This window comes from Somniosus microcephalus, chromosome 34 (genome assembly GCF_052327205.1).
Source record: "Somniosus microcephalus isolate GS21.2 chromosome 34, FLI_Smic_1.0, whole genome shotgun sequence".
Lineage (NCBI taxonomy): Eukaryota > Metazoa > Chordata > Chondrichthyes > Squaliformes > Somniosidae > Somniosus > Somniosus microcephalus.
The window spans coordinates 18444166-18469590 of NC_141020.1; the positions used below are offsets into that span (position 1 = coordinate 18444166).

Below are 25425 nucleotides of genomic sequence, written 5' to 3' on the forward strand. Positions count from 1 at the left end.
AAGGCGGAGTCGGCAGTGGTCATCCCAGGTATAGCAGTGTGGCAAGAGGCGACCTCGTACCGTGATACAATAGTGGTCAGTGATACAGTTATAACGAACAGTGGTGAACAGTGCTAACGATAGTGAACGTGGTTTACCACAGTGTCCTTGTGCACCAGTCGCTGAAGGTAAGCATGGCAGGTGCAGCAGGCGGTTAAGAAGGCAAATGGGATTTTGGCCTTCGTAGCGAGAGGGTTCGAGTACAGGAGCAAGGATGTCTTGCTGCAGTTGTACAGGGCCTTGGTGAGACCACACCTTGAGTATTGTGTGCAGTTTTGGTCACCTTACCTGAGGAAGGATGTTCTTGCCATGGAGGGAGTGCAGCGAAGATTCACCAGACTGATACCTGGGATGGCAGGAATGACGTATGAGGAGAGATTGGGTCGATTGGGCTTATACTCACTGGAGTTTAGAAGAATGAGAGGGGATCTCATTGAAACTTATAAAATTCTAACAGGACTAGACAGACTAGATGCAGGAAGGATGTTCCCGATGGTCGGGGAGTCCAGAACCAGGGGTCACAGTCTAAGGATAAGGGGTAAGCCATTTAGGACAGAGATGAGGAGGAATTTCTTCACCCAGAGAGTGGTGAACCTGTGGAATTCTCTCCCACAGAAGGCAGTGGAGGCCAATTCATTAAATATATTCAAGAAGGAGTTAGATATATTTCTTAAGGCTAAAAGGATCAAGGGATAGGGGGAGAAAGCAGGGACAGGGTACTGAGTTTGGATGATCAGCCATGATCTCATTGAATGGCGGAGCAGGCTCGAGGGACCGAATGGCCTACTCCTGCTCCTATCTTCTATGTATCTATGTTTCTATGGCATGTGCCTCATCTACATCTGGGCCTCGGCAGGGATCGCTCAACACGCAGTCGGATGGCATACCTCAAAGGTTTGGCCGGGAATGAACGGGAGAAAGGGAAGGCTTCGCTCCTCTGTACCCCAGCACTGGTTGATACGACTGTTCCTCACCACTGTGTTTTCATCGAATCTTTGGTTGATGTGGAGGGCAATGTTATCAGAATAACTCGCCTTCAGATTAATGGTAAACCTGAAAAAAAAGGCAGATGATTCAGTTTGCAACTTGTGGTTTCCTCCTCTCCCCCACTCTTGTCTACTCCAGGTGCACTGCAGACAACTCCTTCAAATGTGTTCCAACCTGAAATAGCAATCGGGGTGCTGTTAATGCCGTGGGACCCCGATTCCATATTAAAATGGGGCCTTGCGTCTGAAGTAGGCGAGCCATTTGGACAGCTGGCAGTCGGCCCCTTTTCAAAATGGCGACGGCCACATCAGCGGTGTTAACCGGGGCGGTAAGGCCACCGGCTCCAGTTTGAAACCAGGTGAAGGTAATCAAAGTCAACCCTAATGTCTCCTGGTTAGGGAAGATGGGCAGGGGGGGGCGGTTGAGTGGGAAATAATCAACCAGTGCTCCTGCTCCTATTATACGGCGATCCGGCTGGAATGTGCATACTTGAACATGGGTTGACGACAGGACCAGGCGGAGCTGTGATGCACCTCACAGTCAAACAGCCTGCCCACATCGCTGTCCGGGCTCAAGCACGGAAATGGTCATTTGGGCAAGATACTGGAGGATTCCCAGCAACCATGTTCTCAGGACATGGTGACAAGTCTGCCATTAACTGCACTCTCCTCATTGCAAATGACAAGGGAGTGACTAACCAGGGCACCAGTGTGTACTGGAGCCACCTGTAGCCCAGACCGGGCAGGGCAAGGACGGCAGGCTCTCTTCCCTGAAGAACATCACTGAACCAGTTGGATTTTTATGACAATCCGACAGCTTCCTGGTCACTTTTGTTTGGTGCCAGTCCCCGAATTTCCAGATTCATTGAATTCCATTTGGAATCATGAGCCTCGATATTAAGCCCCCCCACAACGGGCGGGCGAGGACGGTCCGATTTTTAAGGCGGCGGATATCGGGGTGTCCGAGCGCCCCAGTGTGGAGAGGCGCAGCGTTAACATATTTAAAATCGAGCTCCCACAGTGCAATTGGGAGCCCGATTTGAAGTTAACTCGCGCTGCGCGGGTTTCCCAGGGCTCGGGAAACTCGGTAGTGAAAGGGAGACGGGAACTGCCGGCTCCAGAAGGTAAGTGCCTTATTTTTTTTTATATAAAGCACTCCTTGTGGGCCAGCAGGAGCAGGAGTGCTCCCCCCCAGACCCCTCCAGGAAGCCTTCGGCCTCCCCCTGCCCCAATCGCCAGCCTCCCACCAGCAGCCACCTCCCCCCCCCCCCCACCCTGGTCACGGGCCTTTCTCCCCTCCTGGTTGCCAAGGGACCCCCTGGCTGCGGTCTCCAGCCGCTGGCGTTCCCTCCCGACCGCCGGCCAGGTTGTCCATTTGGCCGGCGGCTGGGCGGGAGACTGAGCTACAAGATGTCAATGAGGCCTCGCCGTCGAGTTCAGCGGGGTCTCCGCCTGCCCGGGTTCTTCGGGCATTCTTGGCCTTCCCCCGCACCATCTCCATAAAAAACAGGCCATGATTCCTGGCTTGCTCGTCCAGTAAAGAACCACTACACTACCGTTCCCTGTTGTATTCCAACACAAGTGTGAAGAATGAGGAGAGTCAGTATAAACTAAATGGCACAATTTTAACGGGGATGCAGGTACAGAGAGACCTGGTGTTCGTACACAAATCTTTGAAGGTGGCAGAACAAGTTGAGAAGGCTGTTAAAAAAGCATCCTGGGCTTCATAAATAAATAGAGGCAGAGAGTACAAAAGCAAGGAAGTTATCTTCTTATATATATGTGGGATATGTGTTGGTGCAGGGGTTACGGGGATCGGGTGGGATATGTGTCGGTGCAGGCTCGATGGGCCGAAATGGCCTCTATCTGCACTGTGGGGTTTCTGTGATTCTGTGATATAAAGCGGTTCTTCTGTCTGTCTGTCATTCCGTCTGTCTGTATTGAATAAACTCGAAAGTTATAGAGCGTACCTACACGTGTGTTACATCGAAAGAAAGCTGACGATTCCAGAACTGTCCTAAGCGTATTAACGTTTCGGCCAGACAAAAATTGCGCCCGCGGTATCCAAAAAACGTTCAACGTTCCGCTCATTATCCGCTCATTAGCATCGAGTGACGTCGAGGTCGACCAATCGTACGGCGGGTTCCTGGCGCGTGCGGCCGGGCCCTCCTACGGTCGAGTGACGGGACGATTGACCAATCCTACGCTTTGGTGACCTAACGGTCGACCAATCGGTGCGTGTGTGGGCGGGCCTTATCGTTCTGAACCGAGGTGAGTCGCCGCCATCTTGATTCTAAACTTTTCATTTCTTTTTCCCGCTTTCTGCGTGTTTCTTTTCAAATCTACATTTCCAGCAAAAAAAAAGTTGCTTTTAAAACACAAATTGTTTTTAAAAAAAGTTCATTAATTTGTAAATCTTTTCTCTAACCTCTATAATTCTCCTATCTTTCACCGTTTTTCCAGGCCCGGGGCCTAGGCTTCTCCAACTGCCAGCAGTGCAACTCTAGACCCAGGCTCCCGGCCTAGGCAGAGACAAACACCGGCAGAGGAGAGAGGGTGTGCTGCCTCAGCTCCATTCCCAGGGTCAGTAGGTGGGGAGGCCTCATAAGCAACTGGGGTAGGTCGCAAGTCCCGAATAATAATCTGAAGATCCTGTGTTTGCAGCTGAGGAAATTTCTTCTGCAGACAGCCCCAGGTTAACGGCAGCCATCTTTGTCAAGGAGGGCGAAAAGTTTCAGTGCGACGCCATTTTGATTCAGTGTGTAACAGAGTGCCTGCGCGGCCATCTTAGTACAGGAACATAGAGTGGGTGGGGCTTCTGTGCTCCAAATCGGGTCCTGGTGACCGAGACAGACAATCGGCTGTGTGGGCGGGGCCTAATCTTTCCAACTGAAAAGCAAGCGGCGGCCATTGTTTGTGGTACAACACTGAGAGGTGAGGACCCCTTTTTTAATAAAAAGATTGGTGAGGTTGTAAAGTGTATGTTATAGAAAGATTTACCAAAAATGTTTTATAAGTACAGGAAACTTTGTGCTATCCGGAGGTGAGCTATCTGGCAATCTGGAGCCACCACAAAAATCAGCAGCCGTTTTTTATTTTATTTTGCTTTGTTTGAACAGTCAAGCTATGCAAGGTCTGTAGCTATAGCAACAGCTTTAGCTGCCGAGCTTTAGGGCCACACCCAGTGTTTAGAAGCTGTTGCTAAGCAACAGTGTTTGTTGTCAAATACGGAGATAAGAATCTCCGTATCTCTCAACATTAACTCTGGAGAGTAGGGCAGTTTTAAGGCAAGCCGGATAGCACAAAGTTTCCTGTACTTTAAGTATATCTCCCCCCCCTCCCTTTCCACCCCCCACCCCACACCCCCACCCCCCTTCCCCACCACACCCCACCCCCCCACCCCTTCCCCTCCCCTCCTCCCCCCCTCCCCCCCTCCCCCCTTCCCTTCCCATCCCCTCTCTCTCTCTCTTCCCCCCAGTCCCTCTCTCTCTTCCCCCCCAGTCGCTCTCTCTCTTCCCCCCCAGTCGCTCCCTCTCTTCCCCCCCAGTCGCTCTCTCTCTTCCCCCCCAGTCGCTCTCTCTCTTCACCCCCGTCGCTCTCTCTCTTCCCCCCAGTCGCTCTCTCTTCCCCCCAGTCGCGCTCTCTCTTCCCCCCCAGTCGCTCTCTCTCTTCCCCCCCGTCGCTCTCTCTCTTCCCCCCCAGTCGCTCTCTCTCTTCCCCCCCAGTCGCTCTCTCTCTTCCCCCCCAGTCGCTCTCTCTCTTCCCCCCCAGTCGCTCTCTCTCTTCCCCCCCAGTCGCTCTCTCTCTTCCCCCCAGTCCCTCTCTCTTCCCCCCCAGTCGCTCTCTCTCTTCCCCCCAGTCGCTCCCTCTCTTCCCCCCCAGTCGCTCTCTCTCTTCCCCCCCAGTCGCTCTCTCTCTTCCCCCCAGTCGCTCCCTCTCTTCCCCCCCAGTCGCTCTCTCTCTTCCCCCCAGTCGCTCCCTCTCTTCCCCCCCAGTTGCTCTCTCTCTTCCCCCCAGTCGCTCTCTCTCTTCCCCCCAGTCGCTCTCTCTCTTCCCCCCCAGTCGCTCTCTCTCTTTCCCCCCCAGTCGCTCTCTCTCTTCCCCCCCAGTCGCTCTCTCTCTTCCCCCCCGTCGCTCTCTCTTCCCCCCATCGCTCTCTCTTCCCCCCATCGCTCTCTCTCTTCCCCCCGTCGCTCTCTCTCTTCCCCCCCAGTCGCTCTCTCTCTTCCCCCCCAGTCGCTCCCTCTCTTCCCCCCCAGTCGCTCTCTCTCTTCCCCCCCAGTCGCTCCCTCTCTTCCCCCCCAGTCGCTCCCTCTCTTCCCCCCCAGTCACTCTCTCTCTTCCCCCCCAGTCGCTCTCTCTCTTGCCCCCCAGTCGCTCTCTCTCTTCCCCCCAGTCGCTCTCTCTCTTCCCCCCAGTCGCTCTCTCTCTTCCCCCCGTCGCTCTCTCTTCCCCCCAGTCGCTCTCTCTTCCCCCCCAGTCGCTCTCTCTCTTGCCCCCCAGTCGCTCTCTCTCTTGCCCCCCAGTCGCTCTCTCTTGCCCCCCAGTCGCTCTCTCTCTTGCCCCCCCAGTCGCTCTCTCTCTTCCCCCCCAGTCGCTCTCTCTCTTCCCCCCCAGTCGCTCTCTCTTCCCCCCAGTCGCGCTCTCTCTTCTCCCCAGTCGCGCTCTCTCTTCCCCCCAGTCGCGCTCTCTCTTCCCCCCAGTCGCGCTCTCTTCCCCCCAGTCGCTCTCTCTCTTCCACCGCAGTCGCTCTCTCTCTCTCTTCCCCCCCAGTTGCTCTCTCTCTCTTTCCCCCCAGTCGCTCTCTCTCTCTTCCCCCCCAGTCGCTCTCTCTCTCTCTTCCCCACCAGTCGCTCTCTCTCTTCCCCCCCAAGTCGCTCTCTCTCTTCTCCCCCCCCAGTCGCTCTCTCTCTCCCCCCCCCCCAGTCGCGCTCTCTCTTCCCACCCCCCAGTCGCTCTCTCTCTTCCCCCCCCCACCCCCCATCGCTCTCTCTCTCTCTTCCAACAACAACACGCCCTCAAAAGACCCTCGGCACCGCCGGGCACTTCAGCTAGTGCTTTATAAATCACTGAATAGGCCTCAGCTGGAGTGTTGTGTCCGATTCTGGGCACCGCACTTTAGGAAGGACGTCAAGGCCTTGCACAAGGGTGCAGAGGAGATTGACCGGAATGGTACCAGGGATGGGGGGAGACTTCAGTTAGGTGGAGAGACTGGGGTTGTTCTCCTCAGAGCAGAGAAGGTTAAGAGGAGATTTGACAGAAGTGTTAAAATCACGAAGGGTTTTGAGAAGAGTGAATCGGGAGAAACTGTTTCCAGCGGCAGAAGGGTCGCTAATCAGAGGACACAGATTTAAGGCAACTGGCAAAAGTGCCAGGGGAAAAAACAAATTAGGCAGCGAGTTGTTGTGATCTGGAACACGCTGCCTGAAAAGGCGGTGGAAGCAGATTCAATAGTGACTTTCAAAAGGGAATTGGATAAATACTTCAAGGGTAAAATTTTACAGGGCTGTGGGGAAAGAGCAGGGGGAGCGGGACTAATTGGAGAGCTCCACCAAAGAGCTGGCACAGGCAGGATGGGCCGAATGGCCTCCTTCTGTGCTGGATCATTCTATGATTCTAAATCAGCACCTTCTGGGTGGGGTGGGGGTGAAATTAAAGGAGGGATTAAAAAGACACAAGACTTGGAAACAAAAGATAGTTGTACACAGAGCACCAGATCACTACAACCACTTGCATTTCATAGAATCATAGGAAGTTACAGCACGGAGGGAGGCCATTTCGGCCCATCGTGTCTGCGCCGGCCAACAAAGAGCTATCCAGCCTAATCCCACTTCCCAGCTCTTGGTCCGTAGCCCTGCAGGTTACAGCATCCCAAGTGCACATCCAAGTACGGGAAACTTTCAATTTACCGGCACCTAAATAACCGGAAATCTCGGTTAACCGGCAAAATTCAGGGGTAGGTTCAGGTAAGTTTTATTACTTGCCTTCCTCGATCTGTTGCTGTGCAAGGGTGTGGCTGCAGCTGTTGCTAAGCTACAGAGACGCTTGGAACTTGTGGCCATTGTTCTGAACCTGTTGCTAAGCAACAGGGTTTGTTGCTTTACACGGAGCTCTCAGCTCCGTATCTTTTACTATAGCGTTCGGTTATCCGGAATTTTTGATGAACCGGCACCACGTCAGTCCAGTCCGTGCCAGATAAAAAAAAGTTTCCTGTACTTTTTAAATGTGGTTAGGGTTCCTGCCTCTACCACCCTTTCAGGCAGTGAGTTCCAGACCCCCACCACCCTCTGGGTGAAAACATTTCCCCTCTAAACCTTCCACCAATTACTTTAAATCTGTGCCCCCTTGTTTTTGACCCCACTGCTGAGGGAAATTGGTCCTTTCTATCCACTTTATCTAGGCCCCTCATAATTTTATACACCTCATTTATAGAGCGCCTTTAACATAGTAAAATGTCCCAAGGCGCTTCACAGGGGCGTTACCAGACAAAATTCGACACCGAGCCACATAAGGAGATATTCGGACAGGTGACCAATAGCTTGATCAAAGAGGTAGGTTTTAAGGAGCGATTTAAAGAAGGAGAGAGGTAGCGAGGCGGAGAGGTTTAGGGAGAGAATTCCAGAGCTTAGGGCCCAGGCAACTGAAGGCACGGCCGCTAACGGAAGGGCGAGAGAAATTGGGGGATGCGCAAGAGGTTGGAATTGGAGGAGCGCAGAGATCCCGGAGGGTTGTAGGGCTGGAGGAGGTTACGGACATGGGGGTGGGGGGATGGGTGAGGCCATGGAGAGAATTGAACAAAAGGACAACAATATTAAAATTGAGGCGTTGCCGGACTGGGTTTTCTTCTTATAGTAGTGTCCTAGTCACACACACTTTGTAAAGAAACTCAAACCTCTGCTTTAAGGCCTGTCGTGCCAACCGATTACCTGTGAGACGTGGGCTTCACAGTCCCGACAATTTTTATCTTCTGCTGTGGCCGGACACTTCCCATGTAGGCCTGGTATGGAACCACCTGGAAAAGAAATGGCACGCCCATGAACGGGAGGTCAATCCAGGCCAGGTACACTCTCGCCTCCAGAGGATGCCAAGCTTTGGTCTGTCGGCCAACATCTCAGCTGGGGGGGCGCTGGTGGGGGGACTTTCTTAAATCAAAATTTCACAACCATTTTCACAGACACATCGGGCAAAAGCGGACCTGGAGGTTCTCAGGTACCCGCGCATTGGATTCGGAGAATATGGAATCGAAATTTGCCCAACTGTTCTCTATTAACTTGACATCGCTGCAGGAGTTCCTCAGGGCAGTGTCCTGGGCCCAACCACCTTCAGCTGCTTCATCAATGAACTTCCCTCCATATTAAGGTCAGAAGTGAGGATATTCGCTGATGATTGCACAGTGTTCAGTTCCATTCGCAACTCCTCAGATAATGAAGCAGTCCATGCCCGCATGCAGCAAGACCTGGACGACATTCAGGCTTGGACTGATAAGTGGCAGGTAACATTCGCAAGCAACACTAGTCAACACCTTCTCCAGGTGTCTAGTCAAAACCTTCTCTAGGTGTCCAGCCAGCACCTTCCCCAGGTGTCTAGCCAGCACCTTCTCCAGGTGTCTAGCCAGCACCTTCTCCAGGTGTCTAGTCAGCACCTTCTCCAGGTGTCCAGTCAGCACCTTCCCCAGGTGACTAGCCAGCACCTTCTCCAGGTGTCTACCAGCACCTTCCCCAGGTGTCTAGCCAGCACCTTCCCCAGGTATCTAGCCAGCACCTTCTCCAGGTGTCTAGCCAGCACCTTCTCCAGGTGTCTAGCCAGCACCTTCCCCAGGTGTCTAGCCAGCACCTTCCCCAGGTGTCCAGCCAGCACCTTCCCCAGGTGTCCAGCCAGCACCTTCCCCAGGTGTCCAGCCAGCACCTTCCCCAGGTGTCCAGCCAGCACCTTCCCCAGGTGTCCAGCCAGCACCTTCCCCAGGTGTCTAGCCAGCACCTTCCCCAGGTGTCCTACTTTTAGCGCCCTGAAAAAATTAGCACCCCGCGGCCGAAATGCATTGGTAGCGCCCCAAGTGGGAAGTGGGGCGAGACTGGAAGCGCCCTCCCTCCCTTTTGGGGCACTGCGGGTGGATATCGCGGTGCTATATGCCGCAGCGCATATTGCAGGCCTTCCTCCCCTTCTTAAAGGAGAGGGTCCTTGCGCAGCGAGACCCGGGGCCCCGCTGGGCCGCCAGGGATCGGGAGTGCCGGCAAAAGAGCCCGGCGCTCAAGAAAAGTGCCGGGCTCATGGAGCGCAGCCGGCACTCTGCGGGGGGGGCGGCAACGGGGGCAGGTGCTGGCAGGCGGCCAGCAACAAAAATGGCCGCCCGGCACCTCGCCCTTAATTAGCGCCGTCCCGGCCGCAGATAGGCCCCCCCTGACCCCGTCGCATAGCGTCCGGCGGTAAGTCAGGGGGCGCTATCGAAGGTCGCGGCTGGGGTGTTGTGCACCCAGGACGCTAACTGTTACCACCGCTGCTAACCTCCCACTGAATTTCGCGGGAGGCGAAAAGCAACCGAATTCCGCCCCCCTCCCCGGAGTTCTATCTTAAATTCAGCGTCAATTATGGAAGAATGAAACCACAAGGTATAGTTTTACAAAACCTAAGCAAATACTTACCGGGCTAGACACAGTCACTTGGGTGGGTGTGTTCTGAAAAACAATGATAAATGGGTTAGTATTTGAACGGAGGGTCCTGGTTGGCATATCACTGCCCACACATGCAGCTAACCTCCAAAGTACAGTCACAATATGTAGATACCACCACCAGGAGACACTGCAAACCAACAAGGGACTGGCATTTCCCCAGGGTAGGAAAATTACCCAAGATAATACTAAGAAAGCATGCCAGCTAACACCACAGGGCACCCGGACAGGACGACTGGGAGTGAAGTGTTCCTTATTGCTGCTCTAGTGGTTGGCTGCCTTTGAATGTGATCTCTACGGCCTGCCTTTCTCCAGATGTCCCAGGCCTCAGAATCTATTTCTCACCAGTGGATGTGGTGTATTTGGACTTTCAGAAGGCTTTCAATAAGGTCTCGCGTAAGAGATTAGCGTGCAAAGTTAAAGCACATGGGATTGGGGGTAAGGTACTGACTTGGATAGAGAACTGGTTGGCAGGCAGGAAGCAAAGAGTTGGAATAAACGAGTCTTTTTCCGAGTGGCAGGCAGTGACTAGTGGGGTACCGCAGGGATTGGTGCTGGAACCCCAGCTATTCACAATATATATTAATGACCTAGACGAGGGCACTAGATGTAAAATCTCCAAGTTTGCAGACGACACAAAGCTGGGTGAGCGTGTGTGCTGTGAGGAGGATGCAGAGAAACTCCAGTATGATTTGGACAGGTTGGGTGATTGGGCAGATGCATGGCAGATGCAGTATAATGTGGATAAATGAGAGGTTATCCACTTCGGTGGCAAAAACAGGAAGACAGATTATTATCTGAACGCCAATAGATTTGGAAAAGGGGAAGTGCAACGAGACCTGGGTGTCCTTGTGCACCAGTAGCTGAAGGTAAGCATGCAGGTGCAGCAGGCGGTTAAGAAGACAAATGTTATGTTGGCCTTCATAGCGAGAGGATTCGAGTACAGGAGTAAGGATGTCTTGCTGCAGTTGTACAGGGCCTTGGTGAGACCACACCTTGCGTATTGTGTGCAGTTTTGGTCGCCTTATCTGAGGAAGGATGTTCTTGCCATGGAGAGAGTGCAGCGAAGATTCACCAGGCTGATACCTGGGATGGCAGGAATGACGTATTAGGAGAGATTGGGTCGATTAGGCTTATATTCGCGAGAGTTTAGAAGAATGAGAGGGGATCTCATTGAAACTTATAAAATTCTAACAGGACTAGACAGACTAGATGCAGGAAGGATGTTCCCGATGGCGGGGGAGTCCAGAACCAGGGGTCACAGTCTAAGGATAAGGGGTAAGCCATTTAGGACTGAGATGAGGAGGAATTTCTTCACCCAGAGAGTGGTGAACCTGTGGAATTCTCTACCACAGAAGGCAGTTGAGGCCAATTCATTAAATATATTCAAGAAGGAGTTAGATATATTTCTTAAGGCTAAAGGGATCAAGGGGTATGGGGAGAAGGCAGGGACAGGGTACAGAGTTTGGATGATCAGCCATGATCTCATTAAATGGAGGAATAGCCTCGAGGGGCTGAATGGTCTACTCCTGCTCCTATCTTCTATATTTCTATGATTCACCACATCCCAGGACTTTAACCATCTCTCCTGACCTATTCTCACAAGTGGCCAGTTCCGAGAGAGGTGAAGCTCCCCCTCCCCCCTCCCTCTCTCCGAGATCACAGAAAATGCATTAGATCCAGGAGGGGGGAAAACGTTAAAAAAAAGTCAGGATATCAGGAACCTGGGGAGCGATGGGCTTCAAAGACACAGGTCAGCAGTTGTGAGGTAGGGGATAGTCAAAGAAGCAAAGGTCCAGATTAGTGACACCAAACAAGTCTAACCCAAGAAAGGCAGAGGAAGAGAAAGAGGAAGTGGAAAAAAAGAGGCAGAGGAAGAGGACGAGAAGGAGAAAGAGAGAGGAAGAGGGAGAAAAAGAGGAAAAAAAAGAGGGAGAGAAAAAGGAAAAGGAGGGAGGGGAAGAAAGAGGGGGAGAAATTTTCCTGTTTATTTTCAATTTCTTCGCTTTCTTCCCATTGATATTCTTCAAGTGATTACCCAGCACATTTTTTCTCCCGTGTGGATGGATTTTGAATCGAACACAGCTTATGTTCCGCAATCTAATGGGCATGAAAATGTTTTTTCTAATCGCCCCCACCTTGCTGTATCTCGCGCTCATCGTGCCCTGATCTTCGATTTGCCAACCCACGGAAATACTCGTGTTTCTCTCGCCTTATCCCCTTTATCAGCTTGAACACCCCTACCAAATCCCCCTCAATCCTCACAGGGCAAGAGAATGCAAGCCCGCAAGAGCCAGAGACAGACAGACAGCGAGGGAGAAAGGTTGAAAGGAACAGTGAATTAATTGGTGGGGAATAATAGAGATGGTTTGATTCTCAATCTATGGTCGGCTCCATCAGTGTTAATTCTGATGGGGGAGGAATGAAGAATCTGGCACCGGTCCCAGTATAGCTAGGGGTGGCAGTACCAGCTTGACTAGATACTTCAGATTTTTCATTGATGGAGGCATTTATTTTAGTGAGGATTTGGATGCAATCACAGACATGCAAATGAGGCGCAACCCTTTCATTAGCACCTGTCTTTAGAGTAAAACAAAACGACCGCACAGGGTACTAGTATGGGTTGAAAGTGATTACGATGTACTCAGCACTTTGAACACTTAAACAGGTGCTCGCCATTGGCAACTTAAAGCAGATTCAGCAATGGCCGAGGTAAATCTTGTTTTCAATAAGAACAGCTGGCTGATGAAAGGGTCAACTGCCTTTGTCCACCTTACAATGTGACTTTATACAGTCCAGCTATGAAGAGAGACTGGACAGGCTGGGGTTGTTTTCCTTAGAGCAGAGAAGGCGGAGGGGGGGACCTGATTGAGGTGTACAAAATTATGAGGGGCATAGATAGGGTAGATAGAAAGGAACTTTTCCCCTTACTAGAGGGGTCAATAACTAGGGGGCATAGTTTCAAGGTAAGGGGCAGGAGGTTTAGAGGGGATTTGAGGAGAAACTTTTTCAACCAGAGGGCGGTTGGAATCTGGAACTCACTGCCTGAAAGGGTGGTAGAGGCAGGAACCCTCACAACATTCAAGAAGCATTTAGATGAGCACTTGAAACTCCATAGCATACAAGGCTACGGACCAAGTGCTGGAAAATGGGATTAGAGTAGACAGGGCTTGATGGCCGGCGCGGACACGATGGGCCGAAGGGCCTCTTTCTGTGCTGTATAACTCCCTCGCTGTCTGTCTGTCTGTCTCTTGCGGGCTTGCATTCTCTTGCCCTGTGAGGATTGAGGGGGATTTGGTAGGGGTGTTCAAGCTGATAAAGGGGGTAAGGCGAGAGAAACACAAGTATTTCCGTGGGTTGGCAAATCGAAGATCGGGGCACGATGAAGCTCGCATTGGTCCTTGGCTCTGTTGGACCCTGAACAACACTGAAGTCCCTCGTTACTTGGAAATAGAAGTGAATCGGGGCAGAACTGAACGCACCCAGAGTGATCAGAGTTCAGAGTTCAATCAAAAGCCCAAAACAGAGCATGCACCAGAGACAAGCAACAGGAGCTTGGAAGCTAATCCAGACTCCATACAGGGGGAAAGTTCTGCCAGTCACAGCCACGGGTGGGGGGGGGGGGGAGGGATGGCGAGGGAGGAGGAATAAGTCAATTGACCGCCAAGGTTTCTCGAACTTGGACCCAACCGAAGCAGCAGCACTGTGCGAGGCTGCTGGTGAAGGAAATGAGATAAAAATTAATCTTCACAACGTTATAATGGGATTAACACGCTGGGGTATAAATATACAACAAGGCCCCCTCCCTGATGCTCAGTTGGGAACAGCACAGCCTAGTGTGGATCTAATCGACACAGAACAGGAAGGGCACAGGTTCAATCTCCAATCCGTCTTGAGTTAGCGGAGTTCAGTCAGGGGATTGGGAAGGGTAACGTAACTTGACTCAGCTCCCTGGGATAGGGTTTTCCCCCCCACTCGTGTGTCAGCCAGTGGCTCAGTGGGAAGCACTCTCGCCTCGGATTCAGAAGATTTGTGTCATGGCTGATCTAAGCTTGGCCTCAACTCCACTTCCCTGCCTGATCCCCATAACCCTTCAGTCGTTTACCATTCAAAAATCTGTCTATCTCCACCTTTAACATAGTCAATGACCCAGCCTCCACAGCTCTCTAGGGAAGCGAATTCCAAAGATTCACGACCCTCTGAGAGAAGAAATTCCTCCTCATTTCAGATTTAAAAGGGTTTCCCCTTATTCTGAAATTATGCCCCCTAGTTCTAGATTCCCCCACGAGGGGAAACATCCTCTCTGTATCTACCCTGTCAAGCCCCTTCAGAATCTTAGATGTTTCAATAAGATCCCCACTCATTCTTCTAAACTCCAATGAGTATAAGAGTGCTGCACTGTCGGAGGTGCCGTCTTCCGGATGAGACATTAAACCGAGGCCCCGTCTGCTCTCTCAGGTGGACGTAAAAGATTCCACGGCACTATTTCGAAGAAGATCAGGGGAGTTCTCCCCGGTGTCCTGGCCAATATTAATCCCTTAATCAACATCACGAAAACAGATGATCTGGTCATTCTCACACTGCTGTTTGTGGGAGCTTGCTGTGCGCAAACTGGCTGCCGTATTTCTTATGTTCCAACAGTGACTACGCTTCAAAAGTAACTCACTGGCTGTAAAGCGATTTGGGACGTCCGGTGGTTGTGACAGGCGCTATAGAAATGCAAGTATTTATTTCCTCGATTTAAAAAACAGTCTCCTCCTCGCTACCTGGGCAGGAGCCGAGGGGCCGGAGCCCTTCCTGTTCTGTAGCCACCGGCACCGTGTACTTTACCGACTGAGCCATCAAGTCGAAATCGAGAGACTTCTGCAGTAGTTTGAACTTGTTGCCGTGGTAATACTACGGGTAAACATGGCTGTGCAGATCTGACAGTACTTGGGTTTCATCCTTTCAAAGCACTCGCGAGCCTCCACACACTTTGCGAGCGACTTAAAAGTTCCCCGTATCCATTCAGTGCGACTCACCTTGGAGCGATTACGCCTCCCGCCTGTCCGGCACGGGGTGCTCGTACAGTTTTCATTACCCACTAAATGAGAGGCCTGTGATGAGTGGGGGGGGGAAAGTCAATATGATTATAAAGCTCCCCTCCAAACATGGGCAGCTCCTAGTTCACAGTAGTCACACGCTTGTGAGCTGCCTGCCTGCAAGTGCTCGCGTGACTGGATGGTGAAAAACTCTCTGGTGAATTCATTCCCCTTATAACGTTCCCTTTGTCGCGAGCTGGCAATTGCATCGCTGCTGTGCTTGGAGGGGGTGGGGGGGGGGAGGGGTTGAATTTCTTCGAGGGGGAGGTCTCATCCGCTGTCCAAACTGCACCAAATTACAGGGGGGCTGCTCGGGAGAACTCCCAAGGAAGTTCCTGTCCCAGTGGTCTTCACACTCTCTACGGCTGTAATTCGGTTCCTGTCGCTGCCGGAGAACACGGACTGGAAGGGCCGAACCGCCTGTTGTCATTTCCACGTAATCACATTTGCATTTTAGTCACATTTTATTTTTTTTGTCGGTCACGCACGCGATGTGATTTTACACTGAACCCTTTCATTTGGCCACTTCCCAGCCGGCCAGTCCCGCCCGCACCTTGAACCGGTCGGTCACCTTGGCTCACTCAGCGCTGACCACGGCCGCGAATTAGCGCACGACTCACGTAACTGTTTACCGCGAGGCGCCGTCGAAAATAAAACTCAGCCGTAAAAGGCGAAACTTACAGCAGTTCCTTTGCCACATTGGGCGGGAGAGGAGAAGAGAGGATTCGCACCGAATGCAGACTGAACCTAGGAGAGAAATGCAACAACGCCTTGTGTCATCCGTGCAGTCTGTTTCAGAGAGAAAACAAAAAACTTGGAAAATAACACATCTCTCCGAGCTGACGCAAATCGAAAACTCGGAGCTGAGAAGCGAGTTTTAAAGACTTCTCCATGGAACCGGCTGCGCAACTGCGGAGAGAGCAACAGAGTTAACATTTCGGGTCGACGAGCTTTCATCAAAACTGAAAGAAGTTTGAGATTTAACAGTTTTTAAGCAAGTGCAGAGGCGGAGAAGAATTTTTTTTTTTTTGCAGGGCTGCGGGGAAAGGGCGGAGGGAGTGGGACTAGCCGAGGTGCTCTTGCAGAGAGCCGGCACGGGCTCGACGGGCCCAATGGCCTCCTTCCGTGCTGTAACCATTCTACGATTCTTTGAGAAAAGGGGATGGAGGAAGGAAAGAATGAAAAGGGGACGGACTGTGGAGGGCAGGAGTGTTTAAATGACAAAAGGGACAGGTAACGGGACAAATAAAGAAGCAAAAAAAAAAAACGGTGGTTAAAATCTAAAGTTGAACTCATTGTTGAGACCGGAAGGCTGTAAAGTGCCGAATGCTTTCATCTTTCCAATTCATCTTTCCTACAACAGTGACGGCACTGCAAAAAAAAAAAGTACTTCATTGGCTATAAAGTACTTTGCGACGTCCGGAGGTCGTGAAAGGCGCTATAGAAATGCAAGTCTTTCTTTCTTTTTTGGGCACTTTACAAACTTCGGACCTCAACATAGAGTTCAACAACTTTAGCCTTTAACAGCTTTATTACCGAGGTCACATTCCAAGGTATCTTTTAATTAGCATTCAGCAGTTTGAGTGACTGATTGAGGAGGTAGCTTACACATGTTTACATTAAGATTCGTAACCAATCCCTGAAGGTGCATGCGGGCCAAGATCCAATCAGGTGGCAGGAATGAATTGTGCATGAGGCTGCCATGTGTATTTTAATGTATAAAAATGTTGCTGTAACAATTTGGAGAAGTCTGGCTAAAGACAGAGCAGACTGTCTCCCCACCGGTGCAATAAAGACAACTCGACTATCGATCTAAAACCTTGTGTCGAGTGTTGGTTTAAAATACTCCACAACAAGAAAGAAGCAAGACTTACGCTGAAAGCCTGAACTGGGGTGTAAGCAGGAGGAGCATACGCTGGATGAACCTATAACACAAACAGAATCAGTTAACAGGATTGGGGAGGATAAACAGTAACAAATTCCAAGAGTAGAACAACAGCTTGTATTTATATAGCGCCTTTAACGTAGTAAAACGTCCCAAGGTATTTCACAGGAGACTGAAGAAATTTGGAATGGCCCCCCAGATTCTCACCAACTTCTACCGGTGCACCATCGAGAGTATCCTGTCTGGCTGCATCACTACCTGGTATGGCAACTGCACCGCCACAGACCGCAAGGCTCTACAGATGGTGGTGAAGGCTGCACAACATACTATAGGAATTAAACTACCTGCTGTGCAGGATATCTACCCCGAGAGGTGCTGGGGGAAGGCGCTGAGAATCATCAAAGACGCGAGCCACCCCAGCCACAACCTCTTCGCCCTGCTCCCGTCCGGTAAGCGATACCGAAGCATACGGTCTCGTACCAGCAGGTTTCGAAACAGCTTCTACCCCCAGGCCATAAGACTCATGAACGAATAATTTATTACTGTTGTTTTATTTATTATTACTGTATTTCTATTAGTATTTTTATCATTGTTATGCCATATTTATTCCAATGTTGGGAGGAATCGTAAAAATCAACATTTCATTGTGCAGTACACACATCTGCTGCATATATGACAAATAAAATTGAATTGAATTGAGCGATTATCAGATAAACATCGACACTGAGCCAAGGAAGGAGATGTTAGGATAGGGACTTGGTCAAAGAGGGGGGTTTTAAGGAGCGTCTTAAAGGAGGAGAGGTGGAGAAGCAGAGAGGTTTAGTCGTCTTGAATATACTCAACGACAGAGCCTCCGCAGCTCTCTGGGGTAGAGAATTGCAAAGATTCACCACCCTCTGAGTGAAGAAATTTCTCCTCATTTCAGTCGTAAATGGCCGATCCCCTTATTCTGAGACTGGGACCCCTGGTTCTAGACTCCCCAGCCAGGGGAAACATCCTCCCCGCATCTACCCTGTCAAGCCCAGTAAGAATTTTGTATGTTTCAATGAGATCACCTCTCATTCTTCTAAACACTAGAGAATATAGGCCTAGTCTACTCAATCTCGCCTCATAGGACAATCCCCTCATCCCAGGAACCAGTCTGGTGAACCATTCGGTCCATCTTAATTTAGCCATCCTGGGGGCCCTTACCGTGCCCCTATTACAGCGTACAATCGTTTCTTAAATGGTTCCAGGGTTTTCCCCTCCACTACGCTATCCGGCAGTTCATTCCAACTGTTCACTGCTCTTAGTGTACAGAAGGACTTCCTGCTATGTGACAAGGTGTGTCTGATATAATCCACGTTCTTCTGTACTTTAAATCGCTTCGGGGGGCGGGGGGGGTAAAGCTACTCACTTGGCATTCCCATGCTGTGAGCAGGGAAGGAGCCACCAGCTGCGGTCATGCCTTTTGGGCCGGGGAAGAAGAGAAATTGAGGTCAGGCTGTGTAGGCCCCACTGTCCGATTTTCTTCCCCTTTGCCAACCGCCATCCCGCCCGATTTTTGGGCAGGGTATTGGAGGGAAATCCAGACCCAAGAGTCTGGCTTTGAAATAAAAGACGCCTTTCGCATTTGCTTCTGCCTTGTGACATGGTTGCGTTGGCTATGAAGATTTTTCAATCAAAATCTCCATCACCAGCAGAGCAAAGCGTCGCAACCAAAACCGCGGACTCCGCCTCTCTGTCCCGTTTTGGACTTGGCAAATGGTGTCGAGCTACTTACATTTGGGCTTAGGCTTTTGACGGTAATGGTATTCACACGGACATCTCCTGAAATCTTGAGCGTGTCCGCTCTATTGTAGGCCAGCCTGTGGTTGTACTCCAGAAAATGCTGACCATTCACAGAAACCTTTGCAAGAAAGGAAAGCAATCAAGTTACTTATGAAATCTCAGGTCCTCAGCCCTCTATCTTGGCATTTTACATAGAATTTACAGCGCAGGAAACTGGCCATTCGGCCCAACAGGTCATTGACAGAGTTTAAGCTCCACACGAGCCTCCGCCCACCTTACTTCATCTCATCCATGAGGGGCTCCTATTTCTTAAGTTCTTATGTTGTTATCTGCATATGCAAAGGGCCTATTGCCTGTGAGGCACAGGCTCCGGACACCTCCTTTGATACTGTTAGAGGAGGGGTAAATGTGTGTGTTCTTAGAATTTACTTCTCAAATCAAACACATTCCAATTCCGAGCACGGTGTACAGGTTGATCAAACCTTAATCGAGTTCTAAAGTGTCGGTTCCTTTTTCTTACCTTTCTATGTGACAATTCACATGCTTCTTCATTACATATTTACCATTCAATACTGGTTTATCTTCTGTCCTTGCAGCTGGAGATCCATGTTACAATGATTGACATAGGTACAAATAACATCCTTCAAAACATCTCTGTTTCTAACTCCCGTTACTTGACTAAAAGAATCACACTCACTAACTTTTCAGGCTGTAGGCCGTGGTCTTTCTCAGGCAGGTGCTTATCTTAAGTAAGGCTTCAAGGCCTCCCTTCTAAGGAATGAAATCTTTACATGGAATTACATAGACAACGGAAACAGGCCATTTGGCCCAATGCCGGTGTTTATGCTCCACACGAGCCTCCTCCCACCCCTCTTCATCTCACCCTATCAACATATTCCTTTCTCCCTCGTGTTTATCCAGCTTCCCCTTAAAAGCATCTATGCTAATCGCCTCAACCGCTCCCTGTGGTAGCGAGTTCCACATTCTCACCACTCTCTGAATAAAGAAGATTCTCCTGAATTCCTTTTTGGATTTCTTAGCCCGCCCTTCCCTGTATAAGACCTAAATCCAGTTCCCGAGATTCAGGATTAAATCCACTTGTGCTGAGATGTTGCGCTTCTGACTAAACGTTTGTACACAGCTCACACGTACTGCCCAGCAGCACAGTGGCACTATCTCTTCATCCAGGGCCACATCGCCAACCCGTGTCTTGCTTGAGGATTGCGTTGCCAATTCTGGTCGGACATATTCCAGGAGGTTTCGTCACATGACCTCCTCCGCCTCCGCCCCCGCCGCCACCCCCCCCCCACCACTGACATTGGTCACCCGCGATGTCCACCCTCGGAGGCCCCACCCTCACAGGCCAATCGGAAATAGAATAGACTCTTCAAAGGCCAACTGATTCTTGACTGTCGGCCAAACAGCCTTTTTTCTACCCCACCACCACCCATGTCCAACATTTATTTTTAACAAATGCGTTCAAAGAAAATGTTTTTAAAACACAATTTGTTATTCCTCCTATGATTTTTCTCCCGGTATGCTCTCTGCAAATGTCCTGGAATTAGTCCAGGTCTTTCCCGGCGACTCCAGAGCATAGCTAGAGGGTTAGCAATAACCCATTGAAACATAGAAGATAGGAGTAGGCCATTCAATGAGATCATGGCTGATCATCCAAATTCAGTACCCTGTCCCTGCCTTCTCCCCATATCCCTTGATCCCTTTAGCCTTAAGAAATATATCTAACTCCTTCTTGAATATATTTAATGAATTGGCCTCCACTGCCTTCTGTGGTAGAGAATTCCACAGGTTCACCACTCTCTGGGTGAAGAAATTCCTCCTCATCTCTGTCCTAAATGGCTTACCCCTTATCCTTAGACTGTGACCCCTGGTTCTGGACTCCCCCGCCATCGGGAACATCCTTCCTGCATCTAGTCTGTCTAGTCCTGTTAGAATTTTATAAGTTTCAATGAGATACCCTCTTATTCTTCTAAATTCCAGCGAGTATAAGCCCAATCGACCCAATCTCTCCTCATACGTCATTCCTGCCATCCCAGGTATCAGTCTGGTGAATCTTCGCTGCACTCCCTCCATGGCAAGAACATCCTTCCTCAGACAAGGCAACCAAAACTGCACACAATACTCAAGGTGTGGTCTCACCAAGGCCCTGTACAACTGCAGCAAGACATCCTTGCTCCTGTACTCTCTAACTCCTGTAACCCCATTGATGTCCGCTCTCAGCAATGCTGTAACACAAAGCATTCAACACCGCCTTCATTGTGCCTGTGCAGCCTTCGGTCGCCTGAGGAAGAGAGTGTTTGAAGACCAGGACCTCAAGCCCGGCACTAAGCTTATGGTCTACAGGGCAGCAGTGATACCCACCCTGCTGTATGTCTCAGAGACATGGACCATGTACAGCAGGCACCTCAAAGCACTGGAGAGGTACCACAAACGCTGCCTCCGCAAGATCCTGCAAATCCATTGGCAGGATAGGCGCACCAACGTCAGTGTTCTTGCTCAGGCCAACATCCCCAGCATCGAAGCTTTGATCACGCTCGATCAGCTCCGATGGACGGGTCACATTGTCCGCACGCCCGATACGAGACTCCCAAAACAAGTGCTCTACTCGGAGCTCCGGCACGGCAAGAGAGCCCCAGGTGGGCAGAGGAAACGCTTCAAGGGCACCCTCAAAGCTTCCTTGAAAAAGTGCAACATCCCCACCGATACCTGGGAATCCCTGGCCCAAGACCGCACAAAGTGGAGGAGCAGCATCCGGGAAGGCGCCGAACACCTCGAGTCTCTTCACCGGGGGCAAGCAGAAGCCAAGCGCAAGGAGCGCACGTCAACCCAAGCACCCCACCCACCCATCCCTTCAACCACCGTCTGCCCCACCTGTGACAGAGACTGTAGGTCCCGCATTGGACTCATCAGTCACCTGAGAACTCATTTTTAATGTGGAAGCAAGTCATCCTCGGTTCCCGAGGGACTGCCTAAGAAGAAGAACACAAAGCACCTTAGAGGGATGGAATAAGGGTGTGGGGCCTGAGATCACCTGGACAGCGAGCGCTATATTTCAGTCATGTAAGCCAGGCACTTGCCCACAGGAAGAAGGGAAAATATCTAGAGCCTGTTCCCATGGAGACAATTAGCCCCTCTCCATACCTGGAAGCAGTAAGCGCGCACGTTAAAGATCAGCTCAAAGTATGAGCCACAGGGTATGGGCATCTGGTGCTTCCTCTCCTCAGTCCCCCAACATTCCCGCTCCAACGTGTTGCAGACGACCACGCTGCCCTCGTCATAGCGCAGGTTGAAGTGAAAGGCGATGTCGGAACGCGGCTTCACACTGCTGCCACACTGAAAATCCACCCCAAACCTGCAAGGCACAAGGGACAAGTTCAGTCAAGTTAGCCTCCTCCCAAGTGCGCACGCTGCTCCGGGCCTAGCTCCCCCATCGGCCAGGGAACGGCCTCAGTCACCAGCATGGCCAGCGAACGCGTTCACAGAATTACAGGATGGTTCCAGCACAGAAGGAGTCCCGTCGAGCCCGTACAAGAGCACTTCGGCTAGTCCCACTCTCTCCTGCCCTTTCCCCGTAGCCCTGCAAATTGTTTTCCTTCAGGTACTTACTTATCCAACTCCCTTTTGAAAGCCACAATTGAATCTGCCTCCACCACCCCCTCAGGCAGTGCATTCCAGATCCTAACCACTCGCTGCGTAAAAAATGTTTTTCCTCACGTCGCCTTTGGTTCTTCTACCAATCACCTTAAATCTGTGTCCTCTGGTTCTCGACCCTTCCGCCAATGGGAACAGTTTCTCTCTATCTGTTCTGTCTAGACCCCTCATGATTTTGAACACTTCTATCAAATCTCCTCTCAACCTTCTAAGGTCAAAAACCTCAGCTTCTCCAGTCTATCCACGTAACTGAAGTCCCTCATTCCTGGAATCCGACTCCTAAATCTTTGCTGCACCCTCACTAAGGCCTTCACATCCTTCCTAAAGTGCGGTGCCCAGAATTGGACACAATGCTCCAGTTGAGGCAGAACCAGTGTTTTATAAAGGTTCATCATAACTTCCTTCCTTTTGTACTCTATGCCTCTATTTATGAAGCTCAGTATCCCGTATGCTTTTTTAAGCGCTTTCTCAACCTGCCCTGCAACCTTCAACAATTTGTGCCCCAGATATCTCTGTTCCTGCAACACCAGACTGCAGTCATGTTCTTATATATAGTGGGTCCCTGGGAGCGTGCTATTATCTGAAGGGGGTCCCTGGGAGCGTGCTATTATCTGAAGGGGGGTCCCTGGGAGTGTGCTATTATCTGAAGGGGGGTCCCTGGGAGCATCCTATTATCTGAAGGGGGGGGGTCCCTGGGAGCGTGCTATTATCTGAAGGGGGTCCCTGGGAGCGTGCTATTATCTGAAGGGGGGTCCCTGGGAGCGTCCTATTATCTGAAAGGGGTCCCTGGGAGCATGCTATTATCTGAAAGGGGTCCCTGGGAGCGTGCTATTATCTGAAGGGGGTCCCTGGGAGCGTGCTATTATCTGAAGGGGGTCCCTGGGAGCGTGCCATTATCTGAAGGGGTCCCTGGGACAGTACTATTATTTATGGTTGGTCCCTCAACACGGAAGACTTTGATAAGCACTGCACGTGACGTTGATGTCTTTGTCTTAATTTAGATTTCTTTCTTTCATTATATATTAGCGGTGGAGGTGGTCCAGTTTCCATTTTTGGAATTCTTGGGGCATCGTACTGAAATCACTTGGACCAAATCTGGAGAGGTTGGGACCCTCGGCTCCGAACAGTCACAAAACAGAGCTTGGGTGCGTTGTAACTGACCCAAAAGAAGCTTAACTCGTACAATTCCCATCGGAACTTCTGCATCAAGGGGAGCAAGCCCTCAAAAAAATAATCTTCGGAATTAACAAGAAGAAATGCTACATTCCATTCCTATTTTTCCTCTCTCCACTAGTTTAAAGTATTTCTTTCCGGTTCACTCGAATCGTAATCCATTAAAGCCGTTTGGGTGGGTCAAACAGTAAGAGGAAGGAGAGGGCGTGGGAGAGATTTCCTTTGGAAAGGATTGCTTTAACTCGCACTAGGCCCAGCCTCTGCAACTTCTAATTGTCAAGGAAATTCTTGCAGACAGTTGCAAGTAGAGATGATCATATTGGTGTTATATCGCGTACATCAAACAACTTGCATTTATACATTCCCTTTAACACAGTAAAACAGCCCAAGACAGGAGCGATTGTCGGATAGAATGTGGCACCAAGCTCCATAGGCAGATGTTAGGGACAGGTGACCAAAAGCTTGGTCGAGGAGGTAGGTTTCAAGGAGCGTCTTAAAGGAGGAGAGAGCGAGGCGGAGAGGTTTAGGGAGCTTCGGGCCTCGGCAGCTGAAGGCACGGCCACCAATGGCGGGGCGAAGGAAATAGGGGACGTGCAAGAGGTCCAGAATTGGAGGAGCGCGGATATCTCGGCGGGTTGTAGGGCCGCGGTATCTTCGATTTCGAGTCCCACTAGCCTTACCTCTTAGCGTGTCCAGGCACCTGTCCTTGAATTATCACCATCTTCCCATCTTGCAGTCCACCAAATATAGCCCCAGTGAAGGGGATAATCTGAAAGGAGGGAGAAATAGACTTAGAATAATACTCAAGGCCACATTTTTACCCCCAAGATTTTATGGCTGCGGAATTCCCGCAGAAAATCGCCCCACTTCTCAAGACTCCCCTTCCCAGTGTTCCCCCAACTCCTTCCCCTGTAAAATGTTTGTTTAAAAAATGTTGATTTTTAGCTGGAAAAACACCATACTCCGAACCAGTGTAGTAGAGCAGGTGGGGATGCCTGTAATTCCATTAAAAATTGCTGCTTATCTAAACACACCAAGAAAGACGGATGCTCCCAGCCCCCTCGCTACCAAAACAATCCCGATGTACCTACAATACAAAGCATCGCCCGTGGATTTCCGTGTTCAGGTGAAAGTCTCTATACTCCAGCTCAAGCAACAAAAGGCCCCCAACCCAACCACCCCCCCTCCCGCCCCCATCACTATGACCAAAGCGGTTGGGATAATATAACGGTTGGGGAGTCGGAGGTCTTTAACAGCTCAAAATATTAACCGGATACCGCATTAACCTGACATCTCCCACTTACTGGGCATTCTCCTGCGGAATCCCCAACAATCTAACCCTCAGCCGACCCAGGTATCCGTGCAATCTGGGCAGAACCGGCCGAAACAGCGCAAGATCGCTGTATTTGAAACATGAGTTGGGATATGACATAATAAAACTCACTACGCACTTGGTTTGAGTATAAAGCAAGGCTTTAATCAACTTGTTTCAGAACATGGAGGTCTAGTTGTACTTCACTAGTTCCTGTCTTACAAAATGTCCTGGAGAGCTGGGCCCACGCCCGATTATTTATATTCCTTGGACGGCGCCACCAGCTGGCCGTCCAGTGTTATTTCATAAGTCTTTCTTTATGGATCATAAGAATCATAACATAGAAACATAGAAGATAGGAGGAGTAGGCCATTCAGCCCCTCGAGCCTGCTCCGCCATTCAATGCGATCATGGCTGATCATCCAAATTCAGTACCCTGTCCCTGCCTTCTCCCCATATCCCTTGATCCCTTTAGCCTTAAGAAATATATCCAACTCCTTCTTGAATATATTTAATGAACTGGCCTCCACTGCCCTCTGTGGCAGAGAATTCCACAGGTTCACCACTCTCTGGGTGAAGAAATTCCTCATCTCAGTCCTAAATGGATTACCCCTTATCCTTAGACTATGACCCCTGGTTCTGGACTCCCTTGCCATCGGAAACATCCTTCCTGCATCTAGTCTGTCCAGGCCTGACAGAATTTTATAGGTTTCGATGAGATCCCCTCTCAATCTTCTAAACTCCAGTGAGTATAAGCCCAATCGACACAATCTCTCCTCATACGTCATTCCTGCCATCCCAGGTATCAGCCTGGTGAATCTTCGCTGAACTCCTTCCATGGCAA

General features: G+C 50.5%; 1 protein-coding gene across 1 annotated transcript in view; it reads right to left on the reverse strand.

Moving 5' to 3' along the window:
* The window catches only part of LOC147096851 (galectin-9-like), a 55995-nt gene that overhangs the window by 8360 nt on the left and 22210 nt on the right, over positions 1-25425 (reverse strand). The window contains exons 2-9 of the mRNA XM_085973537.1: positions 23950-24038; positions 21587-21797; positions 18420-18545; positions 16647-16697; positions 15454-15519; positions 9665-9697; positions 7952-8037; positions 927-1092 (exon numbers count right to left, since the gene is read on the reverse strand). Coding sequence (XP_085829663.1) covers positions 927-1092; positions 7952-8037; positions 9665-9697; positions 15454-15519; positions 16647-16697; positions 18420-18545; positions 21587-21797; positions 23950-24038 — 828 coding nt within the window. The remainder of the gene's footprint in view (positions 1-926; positions 1093-7951; positions 8038-9664; positions 9698-15453; positions 15520-16646; positions 16698-18419; positions 18546-21586; positions 21798-23949; positions 24039-25425) is intronic.